This window comes from Urocampus carinirostris, chromosome 1 (assembly GCF_059441175.1).
Source record: "Urocampus carinirostris isolate Australia breed hairy pipefish chromosome 1, RoL_Ucar_1.0, whole genome shotgun sequence".
NCBI classification, from domain to species: domain Eukaryota; kingdom Metazoa; phylum Chordata; class Actinopteri; order Syngnathiformes; family Syngnathidae; genus Urocampus; species Urocampus carinirostris.
Genome location: NC_142349.1, coordinates 45,850,928 through 45,870,428, shown reverse-complemented (window position 1 = coordinate 45,870,428; position 19,501 = coordinate 45,850,928). Strand labels below are relative to the sequence as shown.

The window sequence follows — 19,501 nt, the reverse complement described above, 5'->3', positions numbered from 1 at the left end:
CACATATTCTCCGCTGTTGTCCGCATTTGGCCATTTTCAACATGTGCGAACAAACTTTATTGGCCTGCTTCTGTGGTGTGAAATGGCGGGTGTCAATTGGCGTTTGCAGGGAATAAGATGACGCTGACAAAGTACTTGTTGCCTCGCTTCTTTTTGCACTTTATAAAAAAAATATCTTACATATTTGCAGGTGTATAGTATACATTAGTATAAGTATTTTATATTATGGAATATACTGTTGTCTGGATTTGATTATTAAGCTCAAATACATAAATTATCATATAAACTAACATTTTTTACACTACTCGAAGTTCCAGAAAACTGCATCTATTTTACATGAGCGCCACCTAAAAGGAGCTGACACAATTGTCTGACATCTTGCTGCTACGGGTACTTGAAAACCTCAAAACGACTGGACAAAATATAAGAATTAAGATGGTGCTTTTTGCTCACTTTAAGTTTCTGCCGTTTTTATTCTTTCTTGTGCTTTTTGGAACTCGTTTTTGGTTTTACTACACCCCACAGCAACATTTAGAGGTCAAATTATACAATCTGTCCATTTGAGGGACAGAAGTCCATTTTTGACATTAAGGTGTTCTACCCATCTCCAATTTTCTACACAGTGGTATTCAAAATAGTCTTGTATTTGTGTCCTCATAATCTATCAGTATTTTTTTTTTGTTTTGTTTTCTTGCTTTTGGGTGAAAATGAGTTAACTGGGCCACCGGCATGGGTGTGAACCTGTGATACACTTTAAAGTCTTCAGTATGTAGCTAAATATCAGCCTCCTGAATCTGCTTAAAGTAGTTGTATATTTATGAAAAAATCTTTACCCACCAACCCAACATCAATAAGAATGACTTTTGGGGGCAAAAACAAGCTCCAATTGATAATGGTGGTGCTCAAGGACAACAATGTTTTTTTTTGATACTTTAATTGGTCAACCAATTTCCGCCAACAGAAGCCGTCAGAACTCTATTAAAACCCTCATAGAACTTTAGTGATGTGTCAGTCGTGAACAAACCGACTCGAGGAAGTAAACGACAGGAGCCGGCTCCCCACCAATCAAGAGAGGGTTCCCTTTAAGATGTTTTTTTCTCTTGTCGTGCATAAAAAAGGTTGAAATTTTATTCTATTTTATCTTTTTACATCTACAAAGATTTGGATCTATATTTTCTGTGGTATATGTTTTACATTACAAATATAAAGTTTATTTGCTGTTGCACTGAAAAAGCAATATTGTTAATTTAAATTTAGTTGTTTGTTTTCCAGAGATTCTGAGCTACTCTCCATAAAGCACCTTAGTATTATAGAAATCCAAAATTTCAATGAGTTAAAGGTTCACTGAAGAGGGGAAAAAATGCAATTATAATTCAGTAGAATAACGGATTTTAGACTTTGGTGCGTTGCCGCTCCATGACTTATATTTTCTTAAGTCTGCAAGATGGCCTTGATGTCACCAACTCGAAATCTGATTGGCTAAACCAACAGGATAATCGAACTCTGATATTATGTCTCAGGGCCTTTAAACGTCTTTGTGAAGGTAAATTTCTGATCCTGGCAACAAGTAAATGCTGAAATGTGATTGGTTGAAATATATATATTATGTAATATAAAACCAGACAGGCGGGGAAGCAATGAAAGGAAGCAGACAGACGATTTAGAATTATTCAAAAAGTATTCATGGACAAAATATAATTACATCACATGAGTCAGATATTTTTTAGGCCAGCAGAGAAGGCCATGCAGGCCCGGACAGCCCACCACTGCTTGGAATAAAATTACTTTCACAAGCCCTCAGTTATTACATTCATGTTTTTTCTTACTTCTGTTCTGTAGTTTATGATTGATGCCCACCTCATACTTTTCTTTTCTTGTCCTTTCCGGCTGCCTTGTTGGTGGTGAAATGAGGGGTGACTCAGCTGACCAGTGCCTGGACCTGAAGCATGTAACCGTCTGCATGGAGCAGCCGGCAAGTTCAGAAGCTGCGTCGTTGTTTTCATGGAGTTTTTGGAAAATTCTTATTCATTAGTAATGTTTTTCTTATTGATGTTCACTATGTTTTGTGTATTGTTCCCCAATGCAAAATCCATTCCACCTCAGTCATCCTGGAAGGGGGATTATCACATGCGAGGCCCCTTTTCAAGGTTTCGCTTTCTCCTCATGTTGAGGTTTCGAGTTTTTCCTTGCCTGGTGTAATATTGATCTGTCCAGTCCTTTGAGACATGTTGTGATGAAGGGCTATACAAATAAATGTGACTTGACTATGAAATACAATATCAGTTTTGAGATGAGCACACTTCAAATCACTTTTGCTATATGGCACTGGAAAACTTAATGAGCTATTAGGGGAAAAATGTCAAATAGATAATATATCGATACCCATTTTTCTGTACGTAACCAAGATACACATTTTTTAGTCTTGTGCGCTTGTCTAGGGTGGTGATGACCCTGGGGAAAAACTGCCTTTTAAGCCTGTTAGTCCTGGTTTTAACGGACCTTTAGCCCCTTTGGAATTGGGAAACATGATTACAGATCTAATTGTCGTCAGGGAATGATTGCAACTTGCATGGCAAGGCACTACTGATGACCTTCGAACTATGGGTCTTGTGACTGGTCGGTGGCGGTCGCCAGCATAACTCTTCCTCAACTCTGAGTTTGGACAAGACTCAAGCTATGCCTTGAAACGGTTGCAAATGAATCTCAAGTTCATTCTAAATCATGATGTCTAATACTATTTGAAAAACTGCTTTTTTTAAATGCACTTGAAACACAATAACAAAACAGTTTTGTGCTTCCATTACTTTGTATTTTTACATTTAAAGCTTTTTTTCTGCATTCGGTTTAGCTTGTCACTGTTAAAAGAAGGTTGGTGTGTGTTTTTGTCCTTGAAATGCAGGGGTCACTAAACTTTGTTGCATAAATAGTCAGTATGCAGAGTGAACTTTGCGCCGCAGATGCCCGTTTTTCCCCTCGTTCTTCTGAGAGCACACTCGACTTTCGCTAAACTTCTGCGGCCCATCTCCCTCTCCCGAGGTCATCCCATTTTCCAGAGCATGACAAAAATGAGGGCATCTTCCCGTGCCAGGAATTGTTCTTTGCTGCAGATTGGCCACTGACTCATGCCTGATAGCAACCCAAAAGCCAAGCTCCATTCAGAGCGTGCAGAAAAGAGATTTTATGATTTGTTTGAACGCAGTGGTTGCAGAATATCCACATTTCAATTCCGGGCTATGATTCTGAAACCTAAATGTGAAGTTGATATGACTTCTTCCACGGTGTTTTATTAAAAGCATTTATGGCATCATGACAAGTTACGTTATTGACTTTTCCATCTCTATCCCATTCCGTGCCAATTTCTATTTTATTCTTCCCATATTTTCCCTTAACGCATCTTAAAAACTCAGGGTTCTAGATAGCGAACCCTCAGGCTTCCTGTTCTCCATCTCTCTCTCATTCTTACAAAGTATGTTTGCATTTTATCTCACAAAGAGGCTAACGCTACTAGTTAAATTTTTATTTGATTTTAGACATGATCTGGTTGATCAAATGCGCAGTTGCAAAAAAAAATCTTTTGATATAATTTAAAACTAAAGTCCACATGATGTTAAGCACATCTGTAGTATTCTTACAATAATTTGGGCAACTTTTGTGACCACATATCAGTTTCGATACGAGACTTAGTTTTTAGGTATCGGTAATTGCAACAGACCTGCGATTATAAGCAGCAATCGTTTGGAAGACATTGTTAAGAAAACCAAATATGAACGTTTCAAACAAAAACTTCGTTTTGATTCACAATGAATAAAAAACCCAAACTTAACGTGCTTGGGTGAAATTGTTTCCATTTTTTAAAAGGTCACTTTGCACAAAGAAAACATTGCTCATGGTAATGAATTAGAACATTTAAATACAATTTGATGTCTCTGATGATAATATTTTTATATTATTACTTGGCCTGCCTATTTTTTTCTGGATACATTTAGAAAATTATTGTAACCAGCTAGGGCTCCGAATGGTCACCCATCACGTAGCCGATGAGAGCTCTACATTCTCAAAGTTTGCTCTTGAAAAATCAAGACACTGGTAACCAAAGAAGCAAGTACTATCTGTTTCATGTAGGAGAGTAAATCCCTACCCGAATAACAGGCTGGAGAGGGATGAGCGCCGCTGTTCCCCTACAACCCAGGTGGTTAAGGGATCCATGATCCGTGAACCATGAATCGAGACAGAGGAGGCTTAAAGTATCAGCTGCCCCTTAGTGGCCATCTTGGTTGGTTGGTTGGTTGGTTGCATCCCTTAACCACTAGAGTTGTAGGGGCACCATTCCCTGTGGTGTGTCTTGGGCAAGTACAGCCTGGTGGTGCCCATTCCTCTCCAGGCCAACATAAATAGATCAATGTTATATGGGCATTTGTCTTTGGTGGAATTGTATGTACCATAGTTAGTAACTGGTATTGGTATTAATTACAATTCTAGAGCCATTGGTCTGAAAAGAGAAGTACCAAGCATCCCTGGCTCTTACCTATAACTGTGACAAAGTGCCTCTGTCCTTGAGAAACTAGAATGTGGGGGTCGTAATACAGTCATATGAAGTATGGGCAGTCTTTTTCACATTATAGCAGACACACAGTGATGTTTTAGACTTCAGAGGTCCCAGGTTAAATTCCAGCTACCATTCTTCCTGTGCAGAGTTTGCATGTTCTCCCGCCTATGTGGGTTTTCTCCAAGCACTCCAGTTTCCTCCTACATACCAAAAACATCCATGACATGTTGAGTGGCGGGTCGAAATTGTCCCTGGGTATTAGATAGGATGTAAATGTGCGGATGTCTCTGTGTGCCCTGCGACTGGTTGGCAACCAGATCAGGGTGTTCCCTTCCCACTGCCCAAAGACAGCTCGGATGGGCTCCAGCGCACACGCAACACTATTAAAGATAAGCGGGTCCAAAATTGATGGATTTTTAGAAAGAAGAAAATAATTGCTTTACTTAAACCGAGGGAATATGTAAACTCTGATTTGAAATAATTGTCATTGTGAAACATTACATGTAACAAGATTAGACATGGCACTCCAGAGTAAACATGTAATAAGGACTAAATTTTGGAGGAAAGGAGGTATTCTGTCTCAGGAGGTTTTCCTGTTCCCAGTCACTGTTTTTGCTAATACCATGTTTTATGTTTTCAATGATGTGTCTTTTTTGTACAGCCTCATTGTACTTTGGAGGCCTTCTGAAAGAATAGAACCTCTTGATGCAGCAATTTTACAACTGTGCAGACAACTACAATAACGGACAAAATATATTATCTTCATAAAACAATAGTTCTTTATTCACACCTTTTGGAAGTCAGTACATGTGTTGAGTATTCCAATGAAACTATTGCAGCGCTTGGAATTAACAAGGGGAGGAGAGCGGTATTCACGTTTTCCCAGTCTGCTAGTTCTTAGTAATCCAACGATATTTTATGTACAGTGGCAGTCCAAGGGATTTGCTTTGAGGGCCCGGAGCAACCCATTTATCTTGTTGCGCATTTCGCTGACACTCGAAATAAAAACAACCCTGTCAAAAGGACACGCACTTTCTTTCCAATTGTCTACGCTGATGCGGTCGATGTTTGCGTCTTCGCTTTGAAAAACACACGCGCTCTCCTGAACTTTGCTCATAAACAAGGTTGAATGACCGGAATGTGGCAGAAAGCCCCCACAGGGCAGAACATACGTTGAAACGCAATCATCAGCAGTCGGCCATCCTAGGAGTAACAAATACGGTTGTTCCGTTAGGATTGCTAGCCGTAGGACGGCCTGTTTTAGACATTTTTCAAAACATTGTTGCGTAATGTTCATATCAGGTTTTATTCATTTTTAGGTTGGATCAAAAGTTCTCATTCACCTTTAATAGCTAACGGGCCATAAAATTGCAGCGTGACCCCCCCTCCCGCCTTCCTATCTATTTTATTGGTTGAGCTTCTTGTCTTCTAAGCACTTAGTCATTAATGTCCTTCCCCCGAGAGGCTGATGGAAAGCGTCGTCTTAAACAACACAAGTCATTTTCTTCATTGGAAGAAATTCAAATGAACCCTCCTGGGAATCATGATCATCGCCTCTACTCTATTGTTAAAACCTATTAAATAGAATCATAATAATTAAAACTGTTTACGTTTATGTACTTTTAATTGAAATGTTCACTGCATCTCATTAATATTCTCCAGAGTAATATTCTGACGAGTTCGTCTTTAAGGACAACTCTCTCCCTGTTGGCACTGAATAAATTAACACCATTAAATTGTTTCTTGCATGCAAACTGAATAAAGCAAATGAATTTGCCTAGTTAAGGCTCAGGAAATGCATATTATATATACAATGTTGTTGTTTTATTTTTGTTTTGTATTTTTAAAAGATAACTCACTCATAAATCTGACCCAGAAGTGGCAATCAACCATATTTTCTATCTATTTTTTTACAGGTCCATATCTGCCAAAGACTGGAATTGGCACTTTGTAAAGAAAGAAAGAAGGAAAGACAGAAAGAAAGACAGAAAGAAAGACAGAAAGAAAGACAGAAAGAAAGAAAGACAGAAAGAAAGAAAGAAACAAACAAACAAACAAATAATGAAAGAAGAAAAACAAAGAAAGAAAGAAAGAAAGAAAAACAAGTAGGGAAGGAACAGACAAACAAAAAAACCTAGAGGGATGGAACGACAGAGGGAAGAAAAGGACCGTTAAAAAATAATTTGCGCTCAGTTGTATTTTACTTCAAAATAACAGTGTGTATTATGTCCTAGTAGTAAAACAAACTTCATTCATTTAAAACAAACAATACAAATCTAAATAAGAAGCAAAAATACATTAAAATTACATGAACATACATTTTGAAAAATACCAAAGAGAGATGGGCGCCACCAGGCAGTACTTGCCCAAGACACACCACAGGAAGTGGTGCCTCTAAACCGTCGTGATTATATGATCAAACTAACCAACCAACCAACTAAACAACCAACCAACCAACCAACCAACCAACAAGTTGGTCAATAAATTTTATAGAATTTGTTTTACATACCATGAAACTCATCTAAAGGCAGCTGACATAATCGTCAGCCATCTTGCTGTTATGGGTACCAACAAACCTTCAAAAATAATTTGAAGTAAATTGTGCGTTTAGGTCACTTTGAGTCATTTCCGGTTGCACAACACCAAACAGCGACATCTGTTGGTAAAATAATACTCACTGTTCCTTTATTCTGGTCATCCTTTTTATTTTATTTTTTATTTTATATTACACTTTAATCTTTTATTTTCCATTTTTTATTTCATTGTTTGTTTTTGCAACATCTATTACTGCCCGGTAATCCTGGAAGGGGGAATACCTCATGTGCTTTTCAAGGTTTCTTCATTTTCCTCATGTTGAGGTTTTTGAGTTTTTCCTTGACCTCGTGTAGGTTTGAGATCAGGGGATGGAGTAATTATAGTCTGTGGTTTGCAATAATCTGTGGTCTGTGAAGCCCCTTGAGACTCCTTGGGATTAAGGGCTATACAAATAAACATGATTTGACTTGAAACATGGCATGTTGTATTGTATCCCCAGTGCAGAACACTAGCATGGACTTTCTGAATGACCTCAACAAATTCTTTGGAAGGTTCGAGGCACAAAACGGCACCCCTGCAGCGAAAGCGGTTCCAAATCAGGGCGAAAGAGCACTCCACCTGGACTCATCTGACGTGAGGAAGACCCTGAGAAGGGTCAACACAAGGAAGGCTCCAGGCCCGGACAACATTCCGGGGCGGGTACTTAGGGAGTGCGCCGATCAGCTGGCTTGTGTACTAACAGACATTTTCAACACCTCGCTAGACCAAGCCAAAGTACCATCATGCTTCAAATTTGCCAACATCATCCCAGTGCCAAAGAAACCCCAGATCTTATCACTCAACGATTACCGGCCCGTTGCACTGACTCCTATCATAATGAAGTGCTTTGAGAGACTGGTTAAAGAGCACATCACCTCCAGTCTCCCCTCCTCATTCGACCCCTTTCAGTTTGCCTACAGGACAAACCGCTCCACCAGGGATGCCATCTCCTCTGCGCTTCACCTGAGCCTGACACATCTAGAGGAGAAGAACACCCATGTGCGGATGCTGTTCCTGGACTTCAGTTCAGCATTCAACACCATCATCCCACAACATCTGGTGGACAAAATGAGACTCCTGGGTTTCAACACCCCCCTGCGGAACTGGCTGCTGGACTTCCTCTGTGACAGACCCCAATCAGTGCGGATAGGTCAGAACAGTTCAGATGTCATCTACCTCAGCACGGGCTCCCCCCAAGGCTGCGTCCTAAGCCCCTTGCTGTTCACCTTGATGACACACGACTGCGCCCCTAGGTCCGCCACAAACCACATCGTGAAGTATGCTGACGACACAACAGTGGTGGGCCTCATCAGGGATGACAACGACCTGGCCTACAGAGAGGAGGTGGAGCAGTTGGTGGGCTGGTGCAGGGACAACAGCCTGGTCCTGAATGTCGACAAAACTAAAGAGATCATTGTCGACTTTAGGAAAAACCAGCCCAACCATGCCCCACTTTGCATCAACAACAAGGCTGTGGAGGTTGTCAGCAGTATCAAGTTCCTAGGGGTGCACATTACAAACAAACTCACCTGGTCCGTAAACACTGCATCACTGGTTAAGAGGGCACAGCAGCGCCTGTACTTCCTGCGGAGGATGAGGAGAGCCCACCTGCCCCCACCCTCCCTCATTACATTCTACAGGGGCACCATAGAGAGTATCCTGACCAGCTGTATCTCTGTGTGGTGTGGAGGCTGCAGCGCTACCGACTGGGGTAGTGTTAGGAGGGTAACGAGGTCAGCAGAGAAAATAATCGGGACTACACTTCCCTCCATTCAGGACATTGGCCAGAAGCACTGCCTATCCCATGCTAAAAACATTACCGGGGACCCCTCTCACCCCCATCATGGACTGTTCACTCTGCTAGCCTCTGGGAAGAGGTACTGCAGTGTGCGGTGCAGGACCACCAGGCTCCGCAATAGTCTAGTCCCCCTGGCCATTAGACTGTTAAATGGTCAATCTAACATATAGTTAACTTAAATCTAAACGGCTGCTAATCTGACTTTTGCACTACTGGCAGTTTTTTTTTTATAGCTTGCCACTCCTTGCACATTGCTCTCTGCACTATTGTAATTACAGCGTTATTGTTACAGTGTTAACGTTACTGTGTACCTGACTTGTTAACCTGACTGCCCATTTTGCGCATCTGGTTAGCTACTCTTCTTGCACTATCGGAACTATGGTAAAATACTATACGTAGCCAAAATACAATACAACATTATTTATATCTGTACATTCAAGGAAACTGTGGGGGTCAGATGCATCGACATTTCGTTCTGTATACACGTGTACTAGAATGACAATAAAGTAGATCTGAATCTGAATCTGAATCTGAATTAGCCTTTTAATATCCACTATTTTATCTAACAAACAAAATGGTGCACTATTAAAGCCTCACTCATGTTTTTGGGTGGCTTTTTCCTTTTTGGCAGGGTCATTGGCATATGAAAATGGAAACCCTAAAGGGTAGGACTGAATCCTAATGGGGACTAAAATCCCGAAATGGCGTTGATATTCAAAGTCGTTCTGGCCTGGGAGCGTGGAATGTCCTTGGGGAAAAAATGCTGAGTCAACAAAACCATTTTTGTTTGGCATTTTTAACATCTATGGTAACCTAACTAACTGCTTGTGAAATATGGTGGTCATATATAAACGTCTTGTCCCCTTTTCATGGGTGGACAGACACACAAACAGACAATCAAAGTAGAATGGCTGTGCGCCATTTCAGCATCACCTGCGTTGAGACGGAAAACCATTTTGGGTGGCATTTGCCTTTTTGGCAGTGTCATTGACTCATGAGTAAGACTGAGTCCAGATGGAGACAAAAATCCAGCAACATATGTATTGTTTGGAAAAGATTAACTTTTATATTCAAAGACAATCCAAGGAGAGAACAAAAAAGATACCTGGAGACTGGGAGTTTAAAACCAGCTGTTCAGTTATCCTCTTGCTCATGTGCAAACTTGAAGTTTTGCTGAGCATTTAGTCGGTGTAGCCGCGAATAAAATCGTTTAGGAAAATAAAACGGTTTACTCAAAGTGCTTGAATTCCAGTGAAAAAAATGTTTCCAAAAACATGTAGTTTAGTTACCGCTAAAGCTAGTGCAAAGTTCCAAACGATGTTAAAGTGAAACTACCTTAATCCAGCCATAATTTTCCCCTTCAAAACTCCCAGCTGTTAATTGTCCTTTGACGCCTCCCTGTGTTCAACTCCACGAGGTGCTTTCTTTGCTTATGTCACGGCTGCAAAATGGTGCAAACTCGAAAATGAAGATAAGACATGAGCGACAAGTCACAATAATGACGTCAAAAAACGAAATTAAGTCCACCCTGCGTGTTGGTAACCATTGGTCTGTTTCTCTTTAACAATGAGCGATTGCTTAGCAACCGCTTAGGAACAACATGAATGAAGTCGAGGACGAATTACGATAAACTGTTATTTTGATTGTTAAGTGAGTTGGGCAAGGTTGAAGAGCAGGGTTTACCAAAGTATCGAGTTTTAACACATCAAGTTTTGCAACATGTTTAGCTTTCTGACTGAGGAGTCCCCGCGGGTTATAACTGTGCCCAAAAAGTCCCTTTGGGAGGAGGTTTGTGCCGGTAAGATGGATTTTTAAAAACTCTTTTTATCTAAGTAGGAGTTCCTATTGTGGACAGTTTAGATTCATTCAAATGTGCCCGATGGTGTAGTAAAATAAAAGAGGGTGGCTGCGTTTACTTTCTTTGAATTCATTTTATAATATGGACTGTGAATCATTTCAAATATATTCATATGGCTTTCGTCACAGAATGTGCATTATTTCTATCTATCTATCTATCTATCTATCTATCTATCTATCTATCTATCTATCTATCTATCTATCTATCTATCTATCTATCTATCTATCTATCTATCTATCTATTTATCTTATCTATCTATCTTATCTATCTATCTATCTATCTATCTATCTATCTATCTATCTATCTATCTATCTATCTATCTATCTATCTATCTATCTATCTATCTATCTATCTATCTATCTATCTATCTATCTATCTATCTATCTATCTATCTATCTATCTATCTATCTATCTATCTATCTATCTATCTATCTATCTATCTATCTATCTATCTATCTATCTATCTATCTATCTATCTATCTATCTATCTATCTATCTATCTATCTATCTATCTATCTATCTATCTATCTATCTATCTATCTATCTATCTATCTATCTATCTATCTATCTATCTATCTATCTATCTATCTATCTATCTATCTATCTATCTATCTATCTATCTATCTATCTATCTATCTATCTATCTATCTATCTATCTATCTATCTATCTATCTATCTATCTATCTATCTATCTATCTATCTATCTATCTATCTATCTATCTATCTATCTATCTATCTATCTATCTATCTATCTATCTATCTATCTATCTATCTATCTATCTATCTATCTATCTATCTATCTATCTATCTATCTATCTATCTATCTATCTATCTATCTATCTATCTATCTATCTATCTATCTATCTATCTATCTATCTATCTATCTATCTATCTATCTATCTATCTATCTATCTATCTATCTATCTATCTATCTATCTATCTATCTATCTATCTATCTATCTATCTATCTATCTATCTATCTATCTATCTATCTATCTATCTATCTATCTATCTATCTATCTATCTATCTATCTATCTATCTATCTATCTATCTATCTATCTATCTATCTATCTATCTATCTATCTATCTATCTATCTATCTATCTATCTATCTATCTATCTATCTATCTATCTATCTATCTATCTATCTATCTATCTATCTATCTATCTATCTATCTATCTATCTATCTATCTATCTATCTATCTATCTATCTATCTATCTATCTATCTATCTATCTATCTATCTATCTATCTATCTATCTATCTATCTATCTATCTATCTATCTATCTATCTATCTATCTATCTATCTATCTATCTATCTATCTATCTATCTATCTATCTATCTATCTATCTATCTATCTATCTATCTATCTATCTATCTATCTATCTATCTATCTATCTATCTATCTATCTATCTATCTATCTATCTATCTATCTATCTATCTATCTATCTATCTATCTATCTATCTATCTATCTATCTATCTATCTATCTATCTATCTATCTATCTATCTATCTATCTATCTATCTATCTATCTATCTATCTATCTATCTATCTATCTATCTATCTATCTATCTATCTATCTATCTATCTATCTATCTATCTATCTATCTATCTATCTATCTATCTATCTATCTATCTATCTATCTATCTATCTATCTATCTATCTATCTATCTATCTATCTATCTATCTATCTATCTATCTATCTATCTATCTATCTATCTATCTATCTATCTATCTATCTATCTATCTATCTATCTATCTATCTATCTATCTATCTATCTATCTATCTATCTATCTATCTATCTATCTATCTATCTATCTATCTATCTATCTATCTATCTATCTATCTATCTATCTATCTATCTATCTATCTATCTATCTATCTATCTATCTATCTATCTATCTATCTATCTATCTATCTATCTATCTATCTATCTATCTATCTATCTATCTATCTATCTATCTATCTATCTATCTATCTATCTATCTATCTATCTATCTATCTATCTATCTATCTATCTATCTATCTATCTATCTATCTATCTATCTATCTATCTATCTATCTATCTATCTATCTATCTATCTATCTATCTATCTATCTATCTATCTATCTATCTATCTATCTATCTATCTATCTATCTATCTATCTATCTATCTATCTATCTATCTATCTATCTATCTATCTATCTATCTATCTATCTATCTATCTATCTATCTATCTATCTATCTATCTATCTATCTATCTATCTATCTATCTATCTATCTATCTATCTATCTATCTATCTATCTATCTATCTATCTATCTATCTATCTATCTATCTATCTATCTATCTATCTATCTATCTATCTATCTATCTATCTATCTATCTATCTATCTATCTATCTATCTATCTATCTATCTATCTATCTATCTATCTATCTATCTATCTATCTATCTATCTATCTATCTATCTGATAGATAATCTCTTTTATTTATTTATTTCTAACTCGCTTTGTAACGAGGGTTACATAGGACTCTGCTTGTTATCAAACTGTTTTTAAAATGACTTTGAAATCTATATGATGTTTGTCTTTGAAGACTTTGAAGCAGCACTGCCCACTCCTCCCGGTACCTACTCGCAACCTTCCAAAAGCAGCAGCAACTCTCCTAAGGCAAGTCGGTCCTATTTACCCACGTTTAACTATTTTAAAGGGACAGTGAGTGTTATTTGACCGCTAGGTTTCGCTGTATTATGTAATGCAACCCATGAGTGCTATTAAAACAATGCAGAATACAAAGTAAGAAGTGACTAAAACACACCACTATACTTACCAATTGTTTTTCCAGTCTTTTAAAGGTTTCTGGGTATCTAGCAGCAAGATGGAAGACAACTATGTCAACTTCCTGTAGGGGGAGGCACATTTTCTAAATTAGTATTTTTAAAAATGCATGTTTGGGATGGGCTGGAGAGCCCTACTGGTTCATGTCTCATCTCATCTCATTAGCCGTACCGCTTATCCTTAGTAGGGTCGCGGGGGTGCTGGAGCCCATCCCAGCAATCATCGGGCAGTGGGCAGGGGACACCCTGAAATGGCTGCCAGCCATTCGCAGGGCACACAGGGACAGACAACTCGCTCGCTCATTCACACCTAGGGAATATTTGGACCGGCCAATTCACCTGAAATGCATGTCTTTGGAATGTGGGAGGAAACCCAAGTGGCCGGAGGAAACCCACGCGAGAACATACAAACTCCGGTAGCTGGATTTGAACCCACACAGGAGGTTCCCAAGACCTTAGAACTGTGCCGCACACGTGCTAACCACTGCGCTGCCGTGCGTATTATTTACATCGATATATTTTTTAATTAAAGTAATTTTTTTTAACCTTTCACTTTCAGGGTTGACGGGGCACCACTTCCTGCGGTGTGTCTTAGGCAAGTACAGACTGGCAGAGCCTATCCCTTTTCAGGACCTTTTTTTTGGGAATGGGTTTCCTCCGCAGGCAGCACGGCGGCGCAGTTTTTAGCGCGTGTGCGGCACAGTTCTGAGGTCATGAGATCTAACCTCCTGTGTTGAGTTTGCATGTTCTCCCCGTGCTTGTGTGGGTTTCCTCCGGGCACTCCGGTTTCCTCCCACATTCCAAAAACATGCATGTTAGGTTAATTGGCCGGTCAAAATTGTCCCGAGGTTTGAATGAGCGAGCAAATTGTCTGTCCCTGTGTGCCCTGCGACTTGCTGGCAACCAGTTCAGGGTGTCCCCTGCCCACTGCCCGAAGATAGCTGGGATGGGCTCCAGCACCCCCGTGACCCTACTGAGCATAAGCGGTGCAGATAATGGATGGATGGATGGGTTTCCTCCGCCTCATGGAACAGATATTACTGGTTACCATGGTTACCAGCAGCATGGGGAAGCACCCAGGTTTGACTCAGATACAGCACCTTCATCATCTGGTTATCGTTGTCTTTTTGGGTGTAAAGCGTGTTAGGCCAATGTGCTAACCACCGCAATACTGAAACATACTAGATCCTAAATCACTGGTGAAAAACTATTTTGTTCCAAAATTTTGAGTATCAAATCGGACAATACGCATTGCATCACTTTCATTTTTGAGGCTCTTTGACTCCACCCGGGGGAGTATAAGCCCACATTAAACCACACCCCCACATTGCATATTACCCTATTTTTACTACAGTGTGTATGTATGCAGCACTATTTAAATACTCTATATTAACATGTTACATTGGGTATTTATGTATTATATTCCTTTTACTTATTATCGTTTTATTTTCAACACAATGATACTGCTGGAAGTGTGAATTTCCCTACGGGAATGAATAAAGTATCTATCTATCTATCTATCTATCTATCTATCTATCTATCTATCTATCTATCTATCTATCTATCTATCTATCTATCTATCTATCTATCTATCTATCTATCTATCTATCTATCTATCTATCTATCTATCTATCTATCTATCTATCTATCTATCTATCTATCTATCTATCTATCTATCTATCTATCTAGTTGATATATCAAAGGTTCAAAAGCTCATTGTCTGGTAAATGACTTTGTTTTTAGAAAGCGATAAATAATTCACACGGTCTCTTTATGTTTCAAAGATGGATACAGATTAAGTGTATGGATCCAAATATGAGAAGTACAAATTATTTTTTATAAAAGTATGCAAAACTGTTGCACAAATAGTCAAGTCAAGTCATGTTTATTTGTATAGCCCTTAATCACAAGGAGTATGAAAGGGCTGCACAGACCACAGATTATTGCAAACTATAGACTATTATTACACCATCCCCTGATCTAAAACCTACATGAGGGCAATTAAATATTCAAAAACCTCAACATGGGGAAAATGAAGAAACCATGAGAAGGGACCCCACATGAAGTAATCCTCCTTCTAGGATGACCAGATTGCAATATATGTTGCAATACCAAATAATACACAGATATTGTCAACATGAAATATAGGTCATTCATAAGCTATAGAGTGTGTTTTAAGCCTAGATTTAAACACTTCCACTGAGGTTGCAGATCGGATCTCAGGGCAGAGCATTCCGCAACACCGAGGCCCGAATGGAGAACGTTCTCGAAACACCGGGGCCCGAATGGAGAACGCCATCCAACCAGTAGTTCTCTTCTTGGCTCTTGGATCACTAGTAGACCAGCATTTTCAGAGCGAAGGCTCCGGACCGGAACATCGAGGGAAATTAAATCTGAATAGCTTTATACACAAAAAAGAGAAATACTGATTTGAATAATAAAAACACGAGCTTTTATTAAAACTTGCATTTTAAAACATGTCAATGTAGATGTATTTTTCTGAAGGGCAGTGGTAACCCAAAAATCAAAAACCTTGCAACAGAAGAAAAATGTGAAGAAAAATTGTGCGGTTTGGTCCCTTTGAGTGTTCATAGTTTGTATTCCTACTTGCACTATTTGCACTACACCAAACAGCGACATCCATTGTCAATGTATTTCACAGTGCCGCTTTAATGTTTCCAAAGTTTGAAACGTACCATTATTTTTACCCTGCACTACATTAAACTGTGCGTTCAACGTACCACTAGAGGGGGCGCGCGTCGTACTCTTGTCATATACTGTCCGCAACGCCAAGAAAAAAAAGGTATGTGGTCAGATAGTCTCATCTCATCTCATTAGCTGTACCGCTTATCCTCATTAGGGTCGCGTGGGGGAGGGGGGGGGGGTGTTGGCTGGAACCCATCCCAGCCATCTGCTGGCAGTGGGCAGGGGGACACCCTGAACTGGTTGCCAGCCAATCGCAGGGCACACGGGGACAGACAACTCACTCGCTCACAGTCACACCTAGGGACAATTTGGACCGGCCAATCCACCTGACATGCATGTTTTTGGAATGTGGGAGGAAACCGGAGTGCCTGGAGGAAACCCACGCAAGCACGGGGAGAACATACAAACTCCGCACAGGAAGTCTGGAGCCGGATTTGAACCCACGCAGGAGATTCCCATGACATGAACTGTGCCGCACATGCGCTAACTACTGCGCCGCCGTGCTGCCCTGGTCAGATAATCATTTATTATATTTTATATATAGTCAGTCTTAGTTTCTTATGCTTTAAAATTTCTTGTTAGACACTATTCCCCCTGGACTGAATCATTTAGACTGAGAAATATATTCTCCTCTTATCAGAAAAATTTGCTAATTTTAAAGGTAACCTTAAAAAGTTGAAAGTTAAATTTCAACTTAATAAGTATGTGTTAATAATGCCCTACTGAGTTCAAAGAGCCCTTATGCTTATGGCCTGGTGTCCTGGAGAGTGACTTCATGCTTGTACCTGCGTGTTTTTGTTTTTATTTGTTTTTGTTGCATGAAAATGGTCAAATTAAAGTCCAAACGTCTACTCAAACCCCAAGAAAGATGAATAAAGAGTTCATTCGAGTGCTTTAAAAGATGCACATACTTGCACGCACACCATAAATGCACTGACTAAGGCTGCAATATTGACTTAAAGCTGAAAGTTCCAAATTGGGCTCCTTTAGGTAGTCTCCTGACCACCTTTATTCCAAACTGGTATTCAACTCGATTGTTGTTACAAGATACCAACACCAAAAGGGCTATCTGCAGATGTTATCTGTATTGGCAGCACTTTAATGCTGAGGTCTGGTTGGACAAGGCCAGAGTTGCTTCACCTTTGTCTTTCTTGAGTGTAGATCTTGGAGGACGATGAGGAGGAAGAGAACGCTCTACTGTTGGACCTGGACCCTCTTCTGCACCATCCTGCCCACGCCGGTTTCTCCGTGTTTGGAGTACATCCTCCTCTAAGCCGCAAAAAACGAGTCCACCCTTTCTGTCCACAACCATTTCAACGTAAGTTGGTCCCCATTTTCCGGTTTCCATTATGATTGCATCGCCTTTACGAGACTCTTTGTGATTGAGGGTTATACAAATAAACATGACTTGACTTGACTTGACGGTTTGCTGGACAGATCCGGTCACGCATTACATGGAAGAGAAAGTGTTTCCTGTGCTGGTGCCTGCACTTGAGGCGGTCTTGAAAGAAGCAGAGAAGCAAGGATGTATGCAGGTACGCAAATATTTAGCATGCACCCTAAAGGACAAGGCCAGATTCGCCCAGGACACTGGGTAGTAAATCACCACTAGGTGCTCTGTGTTGTGCAGTGCAACCAAAAACGAGTGCCACAGGGAAGAATACAATCTGTGGAGACTCACAGTGACTTTTCTTCTCATATTTTGCCCAGCCTTTCGAGAGGTTTTTGGGGGTACCCAAATTAACAAAATGGCATGTTAGGTCAAACATTTATCAACCTATTTTGAAAATGCATGTTTATACAATAGTTTAAGTATTTTTGCTTTTTATTAAAATCCCTATTGTTTATTTAATCAATATTTTTGCCCCACTAGGAGGCACTAATATCTACACTATGTCCTTTTGAAGACCACCAAAATCTGAAACCTACACTTTTTCCACTTTCTCGTTTATTCTACTTCATGTTACCAAATTATCGCTAGATATCAAAGAAGGTTACTTTATCTCAGTTTTATTTTCAGTTCTGTCGTAATTTTTTTGATGTATTCAATGTTCTTTCATACAACTGTTGTTGAGTAAATAAATTAAGTTTGAAATTAATTAACTTGAGATGCTCTAAAATGTTGGCGCATGTGTGACTGTAATTTATTTCCTTGCAAATTTCCTTTTGCCTTATTCTTTTCTATTAATCTATATTTTTGATTATAATCAGGCACTTGTTAGTGGCAACATTGAAAGTTTTTATACCTAACCTTTTTAGCATTTTCTGCTTTCATTTATGTATTATATTTTTAAAGCAACTTTTAAAAGAAAAAATACTTTTTTTATCAGCATTGAATGTAAATCTCATTAATTGAATTATATTTATTGTCACTGATAACAATGTAGTAAAACGTTTTATGCAACAAGATTAGACATGGCACTCCTGGGTAAACATGTAATAAAGAAAAGATGATCAGGATAAAAGGTTGAAAAAATATACAAAGTAGAGCTTAGAGACTGGCCCAAGTTACAATAATAGTGAATGAAAAATGGTGCATTGCAACAATAGTTCAATAAAGAGAAGTTCAATTAGATTAGGCAGCAACAAAATAAGTCACAAGGTGAATATTTTTCACAGTTTTGTGCAATAGTATACATTTTCACAGTTTCATTTAGGAGCAACAGAGAAGGAAAAAATATGTTAAAACATTTTTATTAAGATTATTCACTCGTTTAGGGTGGTCATTGCCCTTGGAGAAGAAGCTGTCTCTTAGCCTGTTTGTCCTTGTTTAAGGGACCTACAGCGCATACTAAGGGCAACAGGTGAAAGAGTTTTTGGCCAAGGTGGGAATTGTCTTTTTTAATGTCAATTGTCCTGTTTTGATATTCCAAGCCACAATTTCCTCCAGACTAGGCAGAGATCAGCCGATGATCTCTTGGGCTGTGTTGATTACTCTCTGTATGTTCTATGTTATTTTAAATGTCTTTTTACATAGTTGTTATACTTCTATTTGTTTTTAAAATATTATTTGCCAGAATGCAATTTATGTAGTCTGTTTCTCAACTGAGTACTATGTTTGTACTGTGTTTCAGAGAAAAGTAATGACATTCAACCCCATTGACTTTCTGGTGGAGTGGCTGTACAAGTAAGTCTTACAGATTCTCTTATGTCTCGTGATCTCTTATCCTTGAGTGGCTCTTGGAGAGGGGCCTC

At 38.6% G+C, this 19,501-nt stretch overlaps 1 protein-coding gene across 2 annotated transcripts in view; it reads left to right on the top strand.

Annotated features, from left to right (window-relative positions):
* Positions 1–10,348: 10,348 nt before the first annotated feature.
* Positions 10,349–19,501, top strand: part of iqck (IQ motif containing K) — a 28,557-nt gene continuing 19,404 nt past the window's right edge. Inside the window, exons 1-5 of one of the 2 annotated variants that reach the window (XM_088342224.1) lie at positions 10,349–10,716; positions 13,360–13,433; positions 17,468–17,624; positions 17,744–17,841; positions 19,381–19,433. In XM_088342224.1, the coding sequence (XP_088198350.1) occupies positions 10,638–10,716; positions 13,360–13,433; positions 17,468–17,624; positions 17,744–17,841; positions 19,381–19,433 (461 nt within the window). In that variant the 5' untranslated portion in view covers positions 10,349–10,637. The remainder of the gene's footprint in view (positions 10,717–13,359; positions 13,434–17,467; positions 17,625–17,743; positions 17,842–19,380; positions 19,434–19,501) is intronic. The other variant, XM_088342215.1, reaches the window with a different exon arrangement.